General features: G+C 43.9%; 1 protein-coding gene across 3 annotated transcripts in view; it reads right to left on the minus strand.

The window, feature by feature from the left end:
- spag1b (sperm associated antigen 1b) overlaps window positions 1-17,312 on the minus strand; it is a 32,515-nt gene that overhangs the window by 14,605 nt on the left and 598 nt on the right. Inside the window, exons 2-13 of one of the 3 annotated variants that reach the window (XM_070550850.1) lie at window positions 17,032-17,113; window positions 16,916-16,972; window positions 16,712-16,847; window positions 15,774-15,933; window positions 15,564-15,683; window positions 15,409-15,479; window positions 15,155-15,270; window positions 14,964-15,069; window positions 7,928-8,058; window positions 7,700-7,806; window positions 7,283-7,409; window positions 4,252-4,710 (exon numbers count right to left, since the gene is read on the minus strand). In XM_070550850.1, the coding sequence (XP_070406951.1) occupies window positions 4,252-4,710; window positions 7,283-7,409; window positions 7,700-7,806; window positions 7,928-8,058; window positions 14,964-15,069; window positions 15,155-15,270; window positions 15,409-15,479; window positions 15,564-15,683; window positions 15,774-15,933; window positions 16,712-16,847; window positions 16,916-16,972; window positions 17,032-17,113 (1,672 nt within the window). The remainder of the gene's footprint in view (window positions 1-4,251; window positions 4,711-7,282; window positions 7,410-7,699; window positions 7,807-7,927; window positions 8,059-14,963; window positions 15,070-15,154; window positions 15,271-15,408; window positions 15,480-15,563; window positions 15,684-15,773; window positions 15,934-16,711; window positions 16,848-16,915; window positions 16,973-17,031; window positions 17,114-17,312) is intronic. The other 2 variants (XM_070550852.1, XM_070550851.1) reach the window with 2 other exon arrangements.

A 17,312-nucleotide genomic window follows, 5' to 3' on the forward strand; every position in this document is an offset into this window, starting at 1 on the left:
ACGTTTGATTTGGCACACAGTCCAATAAATGCAACTCATTCTCATAAAAGGTGCAGCACAGTTGAATATTGTCTGCATACAGGTGATATGATATATTGCTGAAATTGTCAAGTAACTGTCCAAGACGTAGAATGTATAGTAAAAACAAGAGGGGTCCCAAAACGAATCCGTGTGGTACTCCACTCTTAAAATCAGCTGTTTCAGAAGATATCTGATTTGCCAGAACAATAAAGCTTCTACAGGAAGGATATGACGAGAACCAATCCAGTACTGAACCTGACAACCGCTTTGTGGAAGTCTGAATTTGCATGCTAGCTCAACATTTAAGCTACAAACAGCCACATTTTTAAATACAGTGGGACAATAAAGTACTCAGTCAGCCACTAATTGTACAACTTCTCCCACTTAACAAGATGAAAGAGGCCTGCAATTTTCATCATAGGCATACCTCAACTATGAGAGACAATGTGGATAAAAAATCCAGAAAATCACATTGTCTGATTTTTAATTAATTTATTTACAAATTAGGATGGAAAATAAGTATTTGCTCAATAACGAAAGTCCTCCTCAATACTTTGTTAAATACCTTTGTTGGCAATGACAGAGGTCAAAGGTTTCCTAGAAGTCTTCACAAGTTTTCACACACTGTTGCTGGCATCTCAGATCTCCTCTAGAGCAGTGATGTTTGGGGCCTATCACTGAGCAACACAGACTTTCGACTCCCTCCAAAGATTTTCTATGGGGTTGAGATCAGGAGACTGGCTAGGCCACTCCAGGACCTTCTTATGAAGCCCCTTTGTCACCCGGGCAGTGTGTTTGGGATCATTGTCATGCTGAAAGACCCAGCCATGCCCTTGCTGATGGAAGGAGGTTTTCACTCAGAATCTGACGATACATGGCCTCATTCATTCTGTCCTTTACAGAAAAACAGCCCCAAAGCATGATGTTTCCGCCCCCATGCTTTGCAATAGGTCAGAATCAGAAGGGTTCTATTGCCAAATGTGTGAGAATCACAACATTAGGAAACTGCTGTGGTATGGTGTTCTTTGGATGCAACTTAGCCTTCGTTCTCCTCCAAACAAGACAAGTAGAGTGTTTTCCAGAAAGTTCTATTTTGGTTTCATCTTACCATATGACATTCTCCCAATCGTCTTCTGGATCATCTACATGCTCTCCAGCTGTCATGAGTTGTCTTGTCTCCCTAGTTTCTGTTCAGTCCTGTGTCCACGGTAACTGCTCCCACCTGCCTCTCATCTCCCAATCACTCACTGTCCCAGCTCCTCATGTATTTAAACCCTCTCAGTCCTGTTTGTCTTGTCTGTTCATTGTTTCAGCGTCCGCGTGCTTCCAAGATAAAGACCCTTAAATGTTCTCATCAGCCTACCTGTCTCAGCTCACCAGCATTTGGATCCTAACCTCAACCATTCGCCTTAACTAGCAAACCTCACACGGGTCTGCACTTGTACTGGCTTAAGCAGGGGGACATGTCCGGTACAGCAGGATCTGAGTCCCTTACTGATGGTGGCCTTTGTAACTTTGGTCCCTGCTCTCTGCGGGTCACTCACATGGTCCCCTGTGTAGTTGTGGGATTTTTACTCAACGTTCTTGTGATCATTCTGACCCCATGGGGTGAGATCTTGCATGGAGCCCCTGATTGAGGGAGATTATCAGTGGTCTTGTATGTCTTCCACTTTCTAATAATTGTTCCCACAGGTGATGTTTTCACACCAAGCTGCTTACCTGTTGCAGATTCAGTCTTCCCAGCCTGGTGCAGGTCTACAGTTTGTTTCTGGTGTCCTTTGACAGCTCTTTGGTCCTGGCCATAATGGAGTTTGGAGTGTGACTATTGTAGACAGGTGTCTTTTAGACTGGTAACCAGTTCCAACAGGTAACAGTAATACAGGTAACAAGTGGAGGACAGAGGAACCTCTTGCAGAAGAAGTTACAGGTCTGTTAGAGCAGAAATATTGTTTATTTGCAGGAGACCAAATACTTACGTATTTTCCACCATCATTTGTAAATGAATGATTAAAAAATATCTGAAATTGTGATTTTCTGGACTTTGTTTTTTCATTTTCCCTCTCATAGCCGAGGTGTACCTAAATTACAGGCCTCTATCACACTGACTAAATATTTTATGCCCCACTGTAGATGTCAACGTTCAGATGTAACGGTCTTTTTTAAGATGTGGTCCTAAATTTGTAGATTAACTTTTATACATTTACATTTGATTCTGGATATTTGGATTTAATTTATAATCACAGTCTGTGAAAAAGCCTTTCATGTAAGCTACAATAAAAAAAACATTCAAAGCTCCTTTCTTCAGGCTCCCCCTACAGTCACAGAATCAGATGGCTGCAGATTATGGTACAACACCACTAGTGACACAGAACCAGACACGCAGGTCTGGTGAGCTGCTAGAGACACACTAGCCCCCTTCAGACAGGCCATGAAAAATGGAAATGTCTTACGGACAGAGTCCGGAGACTCAGTCAGTAAGACCTTTGTGTCTGAATACAAACATCCAGATAATGTTTTCCGTAATTTAACCGGACGACGCCCCTAGTAACAGGTCCGGACTTGTTAAGGACAAGATGGCTGCTTCAGACTGATGAGGTCGAGTTCCGGACAGGGAGGGGGGGAGGAGGAGGGGACCGGGGAACGCTGTGTGCACTTATGGGCCATTCCCATCTGTACCGGGTCGGCCCGGGCCGGGTAGCATAGGTTGTTTACATATCTGGGTGGCCTGGTATTTTTCCAGGCCAACCAAGGCTCATTCTCAGTCCTCTTCTCGAGGGGGTCTGGTTCAGGCCGACCAGGGCCAACACACCCACTGCTGACAGCAAATTCACACCTTCCATTAGAGCAAGCCTCTGATTGGTGGGTAGAATCAGCCCACATGGGCTTAAGGCAAGGATGTGTGAAATCAACCGGGCCAGGCTGGGGCCGACCCGGTACAGATGGGAATGACCCACTAGATAGCCCGCTGCTGTAGCATGCAGCGAACCATGGCAGCTCGCCTCCTACGGTACCGTCTAGACGCGCGACGGAGCGCTTCACACCACTTCAATGATTCCTGTAACCATTGAGCTTCATCATCCAGGTCTCTTATGCATCTTCGTGTGCGCAGAATTATGCTTAACATAAGTCTGATCCCCCCCCCCCCCCCCCCCTCCCTCCCTCCCTCAGACATCTGGAACTTTTCCCTGCTGTGTGAAGGCAGCTGAAAGGACAAGTTCCGGTACAAAAGTGGTGTGTCTGAAAACACAGTTCCGGTTAAGAACTGGATTGAATTGCCCACACATTCCAGAATGTCTATCTGTAAAGGGCTACTAACACACACATACACACCAGTGTGTATCTGCGGTTCTGCTTCTGTGTTACTGACAGAGCAGCATTCCTCCATAAGCACGGAGAGTTCAGCACATCAGATCTGATCATGGATAACAAGAGATGGAGATGATGACGTCTCAGTTGCTGCACTGGAGCACTAGATCAGGTCTGTACAAGTTCTTCGTTAGAGGCACGCACGCATGCACACACACACACACACACACACACACACACACACACACACACACACACACACACACACACAGCTTGGCTCATCCAGCCAATATCGGAACTTCCTGCCAGAGTTTGACGGTGGATGAACCAACATGCTGCAGTTCCTCTCCCTTCATCAGCTGCTCTTACTTCCTGTAAGAATTAAAGCTGCGGCCCAGTGAGCGGTTAATGGTCATGTGACTTGGACAGACTAGCTGAGCGGCTTAGTGGCGGACTAAAACTCAAACACTCTACCTTCTACAACAGCCTGACTGTGTGACGCAACGCCCACGGGACAGAGCCATTAAACGCACCATGTGAGACACAGAGGCCGATCCTGAAATAGCTCTAACAGTTAACAGCCTGAGTCCAGGTGAGAGTGTGTACCAAAAGTGACATTAGGATGGTTGTACAGGGCAACCCAAGTAAAAAGCAAAATGGCTGAAATCTGATGGTGACCTTTGATTTACAGCGACAGCAGCCAGTCAGAGGAACAGCTGTAATATTTCCAGTCAGACATGTTCAGCCAGGCAGGGATGGATGTGCAGCTGGGAAAACACGGGCTGCTCAGCCTGAGTCAGCTGTTTTATTCTTATGTTTACAGCTGAAAAAGCTCAGGCTCTCTACTTTCTGTCACAGCGTGTGTTGGCTTCCAGCTGCTGTGGATCAGAACCAGGAAGAACACCAACAGCTAGCACCTCTTACCTGAGTCTGTGTAGCCCTGGATAGCCTGTGAGTATTTATCCAGGGCATCAGCAAACTGTCCATTTTTAAACAGCAGGTTTCCCTCATTCTTTAGCCGGGACAGCTGTGGGGGCAGGGCCCCACACGGGGCATCAAGGTTGGCAGATTCTTCAAACTTCCCTCCACCTGCAGTTCCCTTACTGCTGTTGTTCTGATCACCCGGCACGGAGGCTGTTGATCCCCTCTTGTCTGATCCGTTGGCTACCTTTTCCTTTGACTCCTGTGGAACTTTGTACTTGTCTGGGCTGTTCCCTTTGCTCTTCCAGTGTCCGTGGTGGTGGGAGTTGCTGGACTCAGTGTGTGGACCCCCGTCCCCTCTGCTGTGGGGCTTTTTCTGAGTGTTGCCCATGTCTCTCCTTTCAGCAGGAGCAGCAAATCTCTCCTCCCCTCCCACAGGCTGGCTAGGTTGAGCCGGACAAGCTGGAAGAGCGAAGGAGGAGGAGGAAGCACATTGACAGGAAGGAGTCAGTGATTACGTCAGTGAGGGGGAGGGGTGATCTGTTAGACTTCAAAGGGGGACTTCCAGGAAACTGGAACTCACAAAAGAGTATGACGGAAGAGGGAATCACACACACGCACGCACGCACACACACACACAGACAGATTCTTATCTAGCATTCTTTGTGAGGACCATCATTGACTTCCATTCATGTTAGTGACTGCCTAACCCTAGACCTAACTAAAACTTAATTCACACCACAGCTCCTGTAGAGCTCTGTTACGTAATACCAAAGTGAGGACCAGCAAAATGTCCTCACTTTGATGTATAGACGAGTACACAAACACACACACACACACACACACACACACACACACACACACACACACACACACACACACACACACACTTTTGAATGTTTCTGATGAAGCAGCTCAGATACTTTACTCGTGTTGGGGAACTTTCCACCAAGTCAAACAAGTTAAAGGGGACATATTATGACAATTTCTTAAAGATGTGGTTCACCGGGTTTCTAACGATGATTTCTGATTCTAACGGGTCACTCTGAGTGTTTGGTGTAGGATGAACATGAAAATAGTCTCCTACACCTATCTCCTGCAGTAGCTTCTGATAGAAAATAGGCGGTGAAACTCTAGGATTAGAAAAGCCTGACAGATCTACGTCACACTATGAATTATCATCCATGGCCCCGCCCATTTTGGCTTGCACCTACCCACAGGAAGGCTTTTCTTCTGCAGCGAGGAGAAATGGTGGAGAATATCTTGGTGATGGTGACTTTGCAACATGGCTGAACCTATATATCGATGGGCTGAACAGATAATCAGCAGCGAGGTGAGTGCATATCCATTCAAACCAGAACCTCTCACCAAAAGAACAGTTTCTTCCCATCTGCGCTCAGACTCATGAACGACAATCCCAGGGCGGCCCACTCCAGTGGCTTGGTCTGAGTCACATGACCCTGTGTTGTGGTTGCACCTGAACTGATCCGATCAGTACAGCAGCCGTTTCTCTATGGCCTTCATTTTATTATTTTATTACGACTATATTCTTACTTCCTGTATCTGCTAATCCCTGATTCTTTAAAGGGACTTTATGGAGTTTTGAATTTTTATGCTCGTGATTGTCCCCTCAGGCCAAAAGCGTAACGGCAGCTTCAATAGTAGGCTCGTGTACGAGGCGCGCATGCTGTACGTGCACACTCAACAAAAATAACAGCTGAGACATTCCCGTGTGTGTGTGTGTGTGTGTGTGTGTGTGAGTGTGTGTGTGTGTGTGTGTGTGTGTGTGTGTTTGTGTGTAGCCCGGAGGACAGAGGGCAGGAGAACGCGCAGCTAATTAATTAAATAATTTGGTTCTGTACCTTTCTCTTCAGCACAGCTGACAAAGGTTTATGATGGGTCAGTCCTCCTGCATGCTCAGACCCTTCCCTTGCTTGAAAAATTGTTCCAAAATGAAAGTTGAACCCACATCTTTTTTATGTGTGAATTCAATGCTGTTCGGCGAGTCTCAAATAAAAATTTGGGCATCTTACTGAAAAAAATATACCATTAATGTAAAAAATAAACTCTATATAAACTATGTTCACATCCAGAATCAAACCCAGGTCTTCTGCACGAGAGTCCGACATCTTACTAGGTGAGCTAAAGCGCCAATGACGTCTTTCGTATCTGTAACATTTATATCCTTGATTACAGCTGAAACAACGTTCAAAGAACGGTTCGGAGCGAAAATGGCAATTTTGTTGCTAATTTGCAGGAAAAATCTAGAAGAAAGTAGCTAAGGGTCCTCAGAAATGTAGCTAGGTTCATCACTAGGCGTTAGGAACAGCGACAAAGTCGCTGAGTTGGCACTGCCTCTCTCTCGGCTGCTAAAGCTACGGATAGCAAATGCTAGGAGCGATGCCTGAGCGTGAACGCGCATGAAGCAGCCTGCTCGACCCGAGCAGCTCTCTTTTTCTGTGATTTTACAGAAAAACAGGCAATCACAGTAAAAATGCCAGGGCTCATTCTACAGGACCAGGGCATTGCAGGAGAATGTATGAAGAAGAAATTTATTATTTCTATACATGTTTTGGCTGTCAAACTTCCATAATATCCCTTTAAGTTACAGCAGTTCTGTGGTCAATGATAAACATGTTCATCAAGTTATTTACACCTAATCACTCTGAGCACTGCTGCCACCTAATGACTGGGGGTGCTGTAGCAGTCCAGCATGAAAAAGAGATGCACACCCCCACTAAATGAGAAACAATGTTTTCAGAAAAACAAGCTGGATTTAGCCACGCCCATCCCTCTCCCGCTCAGGATGCTATTAGCTGAGAAGTTCTGATATCCAGGAGGGGCTTGGAGTAGAGTTGCTGAGCTTTATTTAATGAAACTGACTAAGAAGCTGTCAGAGAACCCTGATCTACTTACAGAACTGGAGACGCCACATGAAAATGTGTGTTTGAAGCAGATTATTGTGTGAGTGTGTGTGTGCACGTGTGCGTGTGTGTGTGTGTGTGTGTGTGTGTGTGTGTGTGTGATGTCTCACCAGTCTGTAGTTCTTTCATGGAACAGCTGTTTTCCTCTTCAACCTCCTCAATAAAGATTTTCTTGCTCCTCTGCTCTTGTTCCAGTTGACATTCTGACATCTTTTCCTCTATTTTAGACAGAAGTTGCTACATTACATAAAAAATTTGTGTTAGGATTTGTTAAAGGCAGAAAACAAAACCATTTCTGGAGGTTGGTCAACAGACTCTGGGTTTGTTGCCAGAGTTGAACAGGTTACATCACGTAGACGTAGAGTATAAGTGTAAACTGACTGGATCCTTCACAAAACGCTGTATGAAATGTAGAAATCTAGTAGATTCTAGTAGTAGTGCTACACATAGAGCCTACCTAATCCTCAACAAGTACCATGACACATAGTGGGCCCTAAATGAAGATGCTGTGTAGCTCTGGCACTTACAGTGGCTGCAATGTTATATGGATCTTGCCTCAACACCCCCCTCAGATCCTCAGAGGCCAGCTGAACGTTCCCCATATGATTATGAACAGTAGCACGACGTAGCAGGGCTAAAACCACAAATACATTCATGATACAATCACAGCATTGAATCTGAAACCACATCTCACGCACTCATGTAACTACATCCAGAATAGTGCAAGGTTTAAGTCAGGACTAGAGGAAGATCACCTTTTTTATTGTCTGGGTCTAGCTCCAGCACCTGCTGACAGTCTCTCATGGCATCGTGCCAGCGACTGAGGTTGATCTCTGCCTGAGCTCTGTTGTTGTAAGCACCAACAGTAGGTAAGATGGAGAGGCTCCTGTTGGGTGAACAACACATCAAACTCAGATGACTTGAAAGGACCATCGACTTAACACCATAGACATGAATACGTAGATGCCCCATTGGGTGCTGTAGAGTGTAACAGCATCGCCGCCATATTGGATGGGTTTCTCACTCTCCGAGTCCGAACCCAACTGGAGTCAACACAGGGAGAGCAACTAAGCCCATTTTTTGTGAAGCCTATGGTTGGAACAACCAGCACACTACTGAACATGGATCACATGGAATTACAACTGACTTTTTTAGCCTAACCTATTATTTTATTTATATTTTAACTATCACGCCATTCCATGTGTCTGATTTTGTAAAAAGCACCTTCCGAAACACCTCCCTCAGCAGAAATAAATGCACTGGGGGCAAAAAGGAGACCCATCCCAGATGGTGACCGGCCACCACAGCAGCTCCTCCACGACTGGCAACGCCAGTCCACAGGGTCTGTGCTTAACACAGTCTGAAACCAACATGCTGGTTTACTCTTGGACCACCACCACTATTTTAACCCGGGACCAACATTACAACTATTCAATCATATAGCAGTGAGGTTGTATCTGCACAACTCCAGAAAAAGCACAGGAACGTGCATGACATTAGCTCTGCATGCATTCTACATTATTTCATAGGCTGCAGTGGCAAAATGCATTCAGACTTTAAAGTCAGAACTCTTAGATTAACGTCAGAATTCTGAGGTTAAAGATTAAATTCAGAATTCTGACGTTAAAGATTAAAGTCAGAATTATGAGGAAAACAGTAAGAATTCTGAGATTAAATTGAGAATTCTGAGGCCAAATATAGAAGTCAGAATTCTTAGATTAAAGTCAGAATTCTGAGGTTAAAGATAGAAGTAAGAATTCTGAAATTAAAGATCAAAGTCAGATATCTGAGGCTAAAGACAGAAGTCAGAATTCTGAGGCTAGAGACAGAAAACAGAATTCTGAGGTTAAAGATAGTCGTCAGAATTCTGAGATTAAAGTCAAAATTCTTAGATTAAAGTCAGAATCCTTAGATTAAAGTCAGAATTATGAGATTAAAGATAGAAGTAAGAATTCTGAGATTAAAGATCAAAGTCAGATATCTGAGGCTAAAGATAGAAGTCAGAATTCTGAGATTAAAGTCAAAATTCTTAGATTAAAGTCAGAATTCTTAGATTAAAGATAGATGTAAGAATTCTGAGATTAAAGATCAAAGTCAGATATCTGAGGCTAAAGATAGGAGTCAGAATTCTGAGGCTAAAGATAGGAGTCAGAATTCTGAGATTAAAGTCAGAATTCTGAGGTTAAAAATAGAAGTCTGAATTCTGAGATTAAAGTCAGAATTCTTAGATTAAAGTCAGAATTCTGAGGCTAAAGATAGAAGTCAGAATTCTGAGGCTAAAGATAGAAGTCAGAATTCTGAGATTAAAGTCAGAATTCTGAGGCTAAATATAGACATCAGAATTCTGAGATTAAAGTCAGAATTCCGAGGTTAAAAATAGAAGTCAGAATTCTGAGATTTGTCAGAATTCTGAGGTTTAAGGGTGAACTCAGAATTCTGAGGCTAAAGATAGAAGTCAGAATTCTGAGATTAAAATCAGAAATCTGAGGCTAAAGTCAGAATTCTGAGGCTAAAGATAGAAGTCAGAATTCTGAGGCTAAAGACAGAAGTCAGAATTCTGAGGCTAAAGATAGAAGTCAGAATTCTGAGGCTAAAGAAAGAAGTCAGAATTCTGAGGCTAAAGATAGAAGTCAGAATTCTGAGAATCCAGAACTGCGCTGCTCTGGGTGGCTGCATGTTGGAGTAGCTCTGTTGACTATATATAAGTTTAGCCTTTTCTTGGACATTTTTTCTTCTAGTTTCTCAAGAAAAACTGTATTTTTTTGGGACATTTTACTTTTCTGTTTCTGGTGCTGTGAAGCTTGGAGGATTTTTACTGCTATTTTTTCACTTTTTACACTTTTTGAGCATTTGTTATGATGCGTAACCATGGCAACAAGCTGGTTTACAATTGGGAGCAGCTGATTAACATTGGGAAGGCTGAAATAATACCTCAACTGAAGCCACACATCCCAAATTAGCTAAAACACAAGAAGCGTGGGTGCAGAGCGGGAGCAAAACAGAGACAGAGAAAGAGGAAATTGAAACCATCTCTTCAATCGATCATAATGGGCTATGTGAGATCACTGGCCAACAAGATGGATGAACTCCAAGCCCTTTCAAGGACTCAGCCAGAGTATCGGCAGTGTAGTGTTATGTGTTTCAGTGAGATGTGGCTGCAGGACCATATCCCCGATTCCAACGTCTCTCTGCCAGGATTCCTGACTGTACGAGCAGACAGAGATCTGAAGAGGAGCGGGAAAAGAAAAGGAGGTGGAGTGGCAGTGTTTGTCAACAACAGATGGTGCCATCTAGGTCATGTTTCAGTGAAATGTTGTCTCTACAGCCCAGATGTTGAACTCTTGGCAGTAAGTTGTTGCCCATATGATTTGCCAAGAGTTTACCAGTGTTGTCTTGGTAACCGTTTATATTCCACCTTCAACCATTGCTGAGAATGCATGTGATGCCATCAGTTCCGTTGTCGCTAAGCTACAAACCCAGCACCCCAATGCATTTGTGGCTATATCTGGTGATTTTAATAATGCCTTGCTCTCTGATACACTTCCAAAATTTCAACAGTTTATCAGCTGCTCCACCAGAGAAAACAAGACATTGGATTTGTGTTATGCAAATGTAAAGAATGCATACATGTCCAAAGCAAGACCTCCTCTGGGACAATCAGATCACAATCTTGTTTTTCTCTGCTCAGAATACAAACCACTTATTCAGAGGCAACCTGTGACAAGAAGAACTGTGAGAAAATGGTCACAGGTCGTTGAAGAAGCCCTGCAGAGTTGTTTTGAGACCACAGATTGGATGACTCTCTGCCAAGGATATGAAGAGGACATCAATGCCATGACTGGATGTGTCACTGACTATATAAACTTCTGTGTGGACAACATCATACCCACCAGAACAGTGAGATGCTTCGCTAATAACAAACCCTGGATCACCAGTGAATTGAAGAATCTGCTAAATGAGAAAAAAAGAACCTTCAAGGAGGGAGACAGGGAATTATTGAGGAGTATACAGAAGCAACTGAAGATCAAGATCAGAGACAGCAAGGAGGCATACAGGAAGAAGCTGGAGAACAAACTACAGAGGAAAAATATCAGAAATGTCTGGTCAGGGATGAAGAAGATCACAGGCTTCAAGCAGAGGAAGGATTGCACAGATGGCAGCCTGGACACAACCAATGAACTGAACAAGTTCTTCAATAGGTTCAGTTCAGGAACAAACCCAGCATCCTCCTCGCCTGTCCCCAGCCAATCAGACACCCCATCCTCCTCTGATCCAACATTTTCCTGTCACACACCTGCTCTTTTGTCCTCTAACGCAGTCATGGACTCTTCTGGTTCTATAAATCTGTCTTCAACCAAGTCAGGAGAGATGCTGCTGCCCCATTTACCTCCCCTCCCACCTATCTGTCTCTAGAAGTCAGGTGAAGAGGCAGCTGGAGAGACTGAACAGGAACAAGGCTGCAGGTCCAGATGGTGTCAGCCCCAGGGTACTGAAGGCCTGTGCAGAGCAGCTCTGTGGGATTCTGCAGCACCTCTTCAACCTCAGCCTGGCCCAGGAGAAGATTCCAGTCCAGTGGAAGACATCCTGCCTTGTTCCAGTTCCAAAGAAAACTCGCCCATCAGTCAGTGACGACTGCAGACCGGTTGCCTTGACATCCCACATCATGAAGGTCCTGTAGAGAGTCCTGTTGGTCCACCTGAATAAGCAAACTAGAACATATCAGGACCCGCTGCAGTTTGCTTATCCCATGGAGTTGGAGTTGAAGATGCCATCATCCAGCTGCTTCAACCAACCTACTGTCATCTGGACAAAGCAGGCAGCACTGTGAGGGTCATGTTCTTTGATTTCTCCAGTGCATTTAACACAATTCAGCCTGATGTACTTTGCCAGAAACTCCAAAAGACACAGCTGGGGACCTCAACTATTGCCTGGATTAAAGACTACCTGACAAACAGACCACAGTTTGTGAGGCTGAAGAACTGCACATCAAACCAGGCGATCAGTAACACACTGGGGACTGTACTGTCACCATTTCTTTTCACCCTGTACACCTCAGACTTCCAGTAAAAATCCGAGACCTGTCATCTACAGAAATACTCAAATGACTCTGCAGTCGTCGGGTGTATCAGAGATGGACAGGAAGCTGAGTACAGAGAGCTGGTGGAGCGCTTTGTGGCATGGTGTGGAAACAATCATCTGACCTTGAATGTGAACAAAACAAAGGAGATGATTTTAGACTTCAGAAGAAACAGGGTGGAGTCAAACACTGTTTCCATCATGGGAGAAGAAGTGGAGGTGGTTGAGGAATACAAATAACTTGGAGTTCACCTGGACAACAGACTGGACTGGAGAAAGAACAGCGAAGCTGTTTACAAGAAGGGACACAGCACACTGCACTTCTTGAGGATGCTTAGGTCCTTCAACGTCTGTAGCAAGATGCTGCAGATCTTCAACAAGTCTGTTGTTGAGAGTGTAATCTCTTCAGCCATGGTCTGTTGAGGTAGTAGCATCAGAAGCAAGGACTTGAAAAGGCTCAACAGCCTAATAAAAAAGGCTGGTTCTGTTCTGGGGACGACTGTGGAACCACTGGAGGAGATACTGCAAAGAAGGATTCTCCAGAGAATCAAGAAAATTATGGACAACCCTGAGCATTCTCTTCACAAGACTGTCCGACAACGGAAGAGTGTCTTCAGTCAGAGGCTTCTTCAGTTTCGCTGCAACACTGACCGCTACTGGAGATCCTTCCTTCCAACAGTCATTGTAATATACAATAACCCTTTGATGACTTGATTATTATTATTATTCTGAGCTACTACAGCAATCAATTTCCCTCTGGGATTAATAAAGTATTTTTCAATTAAAGTCAGAATTCTGAGGCTAAATATAGAAGTCAGAATTCTGAAATTAAGGTCAGAATTCTGAGGCTAAAGAAAGAAGTCAAAATTTATTTTCTGTAGAGGTCGTCACGTTGGTTAGTGGTGTATTCACAGGTGTTGCAGGTGAAACAGTTTCAACAGCCGTCACCGATGCTTTGGAACAAAAACTGGCAATTGATTGCCGAGATTCCCGGCAGCTAATGGTGGCGGTTTTGTGGCTAGCTCCATTCATGTGGGATTTGATAGCGCAGATGCCCATCGAGGCGACATTAATCTTCTTTTTACAAATCGAACAGTACGCCTCCTTATCATTGTTGGCCACAGGCTTAAGCCATGGTTGAAAATCATCCACATCAAGCCAAGAAAGAACAAATTTACGCTTCCCCATTTTGCTTCCACCATCTTCTCCTTGACTTGACTAGATACGTCACATCCAAGGTGGCCAAAGTCACGTGGTACAGAAACGCATGAAAACGGCTGGCAGAGACCTAAAAATTGGTTTATTTTATTACCTTGTCACGTTTATTTTTAATAAACAGACTTATTATAAATACACATCAATACACACCAAATTTAAGACTTCACTTAATGGATTTAAGACATTTTAAGACTTTTTAAGGGTCTTGATTTGCCTAAATTAAATTCAAGACTTTTTAAGACTTTTCAAGACCCGCAGATACCCTGCACATGGATCAAAAGTCCAGTCAGGGCCTTCACACCAGCTTCGCTGCAGAGCAGATCTGGATGTGGAGCTCCAGACAGTTAACGCAGGCAGTCTATATTATCCAGACGCTGCATGCGGATTATCAAAAATTAAAATACAGGAAGTGAGATGCATTTTAGCGAGGTGCATCTGGTTAATTTCTAATTAAAAACCGTGTTGCATTATTTTTGAGGGCTTTTGTTTTATTATTATTGATGGGATCAGTTCATAGTGAACTGTGTAATTTCCACAAGTATACTGATAACCGTACTGTGTCAGAATTTTAATCATCTGGTGGTCTTGTGGGAGACTTTACGCACCTGAACTGCAGTCAGTCAGAATGGCAGTCAGTTTGGACGCTGTACGGAAACCGGAGCACACTCAGTGTGAAGCAGGCCTTAAGATTGGCAAGTGTCCTGTATTTATAGTACCCTAGAGACAAACAACTCCTCAAGGTGCTTTACAACACCTATTCACACACTGGTGGTGATGGGCTACATCATGGCCTCTGCTGCCCTGCGGCTCACTGACAGAGGAGAAGCTGCAGTACGCAGGCGCCACCGGTCCCTCCGACCACCACCAGCCGGCACGAGGATGAGTCTTTAATGGGTTACAGGGCAGGCTCTTAACTCCTCGGCCACTGTCACTCATGGGTTTATCCCCACAAACAGCACAAGCCTGAACATGTTCCACCACGTTATCGAGTTGCTAATGCTAACGGTTAGCTTCTATTAGCCGAGATGCACTCGGCTCTCTTTGGGACATAACATCAGTACAGCCTTCTGTAGTTGAAGTCATGAGGGGCGGGTCCATGAATGCTACTTTTCCCTGTGATGTAATGGAGACTGGCTTTTTCTGACCCAGCTGTTTCCCCATCTAAAGCAGAGAATAGGGGTCAAATAAAACTTTCATGTTCAGCATGAATATGAAACCGATCACATTTATAAAGAACGAGTACTACATACACAGTACTACATACACAGTTTCGCAGCTAATGAACCATTTAACACGATGCTCCAGGGCTGGTTTTCATCATAGTCCAGGAAAAACTTTAATTAGACAAACTCCTAGATGATCCTTCTGGACAACTTAACTAAATGTCTTAATGACCTCTACTACAGTTTGCTCAGAAAAGTGACCCCGCTCCCTCACGAGTCTGTTGAAGACTAGACTAAAATCAAACAGATGTCCCTCAGATTTCCCGAATCATACCTGGAGTAATATGTAACCGCCTCTTTGAAGTCCTTCGCTCTGAAAGCTTCGTTTCCTTTGTCCTTCTCACGATTCGCTAGAAGGAGCTTTTGCCGCTGTGACAACACTGGATCACACACAAAACTCAGCAACTTCAGCACATTTCACTTTTCACCTCTACTATAAACTGCACAGGTGTTGTGATGCATTACATGAACTAACGTCCGCCTCTTGCTTGAGTTTGGGATGTTGTGTGTCTAGAATGGCCGGTGGATCCTTTTTGAGCACATCTCCATCTATGTTGTCACATTCTTTTTCTACATCGAACCTGGAGAAAATATAAGTGGATAAAATGATTCTGCTAAAACGACCTCCTTTGGTTTCACAGCAGCGCAGGAATGAAAGTCTTCACTTAGCATCTGTTCCTGCATATTCAGCATTCATTCACACTTCTGAAGGGACTTACTTGTCCCATTCTCTGTAACCACGAGGAACAGCACGTTTTGAGGGATTCTTCCTTGCTTCTGGAAACAAACTCTGCAAATAAAAAATAAAATTAATCCTTGCCTGTATTGAATAATCCAGTGTATGTGTGCTGTATTCGGTTTAAAATAGGTTCACCTGGCTCGGGGAAACTAAGCATCTGGAACCCCTCACAGGTGGCATTTTTGACTTCACCAGATCATCAAACAAGTCCTGTTTAAGCAACATGTCAGTCCTTTTGGTGTCTTCTTCCCATGTCTATAACGAGCAAAAACATTACATATCCAAAGACCTCAGAAATCAATCACAACCTAGAAGACTTATTAGTGTAAAGGAAGGCTCCTCCACCTGTAACTCTTGGAGGATTTGGCTCCACTCGTCTTTAGAGAAGCTGGCTGCTGTGGCTGCAGACGTTTCCTTCCGGAGAGCTCGGCTCTTGGGCTGCAGCTTCTCCAGGTGGCTTTCACAGAACTCCGTCAGATGAGAGTAAACACCTTCTTCACCAGACCTGCACACACCATACCATATCATACTTTATTTATATAGCACATTTAAAATGCAGCATGGGAGCTGCCCGAAGTGCTGCACAGGCTGGACCAAATCACAACTAATCAAAGCAACAAAACAGAAGATAAAAATACTGATCAATAAAAGCAAATAAAACATGAGGAATACTAAGAATACATTAAATTAACAATAAAACAATAAAATGAGCCACTGTCTAAAAGCCAAGTCGTAGAAGTGGGTCTTTAAACAAGATTTAAAAAACACCAATAAACGAATCCATCCAAGCATCCATTTGACCCAAATAAAGATTCATGAGAAAAGTGGAGTTTTTCTTTCAATTTGAACAGAAATGAGCAGCTTGTACCTCAGGTTGTGCTGTACCCATGGGTGCACCTATCAGACCCTGTGTTTAAAACGGTCTTCATTCCTCGTGACCCTGACTGGCCTTAATGGTGATGTGTTGACACAATAAGAAAATTTCATGGCTTCATTTGTCATACTGAGAAGGATGAAGACATTTTGTCCACGTTTTACCGTATATGAAATGATATACCAAAGGTTACAGAGTATTTCTATCCAGGCCACAAAGTAACTCAGTGCCCAAAACACTGTAACTGTAGAAAAGTCTGCTGTCCTGCTCAGATCAGTCCGGATTCTGCTGTTTGGCTCCTAAATCTTGACTTTATTACTGTTTCTCATCCTCACAGAATATGAGCCAAACAACACTGAAGAATACATCTCCCTCAGCCTCTGAGGATTTACAGGTGTATTTGTTTTACCTGAGCACTCTCAAGATCTTCTCCAGGTATTTGACGTCTTTGCATTTTTCTATGTAGCCATAGTCCAGGTGTTCTGCAGGGACCTTCCGGCTGGAGTCCCAAACCGGGTTTTGATGAGCGGCACCTCCACTCATGGCTGAGAACAAACATATCTATGAGGTCACGTGACAGCAGTTTATCTTGTGTTTCTGAACACCGCCTTACCTTTGATGAAAACGGTGTTAGAAACGGGCAAGTTTTCACTTCCGGTCAGTCTGTAAGCTAAATGCAGTGTTTTTGTACCGGAAAGCTGGACAGTTACAATAAAATGGCTACTTTACCTGTAGGACTCCCAGCCGCCCAGAGTCCGTTGCTATGGAAATCATCCGTTTCTATGGCAACCAGACATAAGTGTTCGGTGTTCTGTCGAAAAAAGTGTCCTCGTGAGTTTCAATTCGTTCTCAACAGCTCTGCTGTTCTGCTTTTGACGTAAAAGACGCAAGAGGAACCTGAAGATCTACTGAAAGTTTCACTTGCGTTTGGTTTATGTTAAAACCACACGACATGAAGAAGTCTTTTGCTTTTATTATTCAAGTTATTATTATTTTTCTTTAGAGAAAAC

This window comes from Nothobranchius furzeri, chromosome 5 (assembly GCF_043380555.1).
Source record: "Nothobranchius furzeri strain GRZ-AD chromosome 5, NfurGRZ-RIMD1, whole genome shotgun sequence".
Lineage (NCBI taxonomy): Eukaryota > Metazoa > Chordata > Actinopteri > Cyprinodontiformes > Nothobranchiidae > Nothobranchius > Nothobranchius furzeri.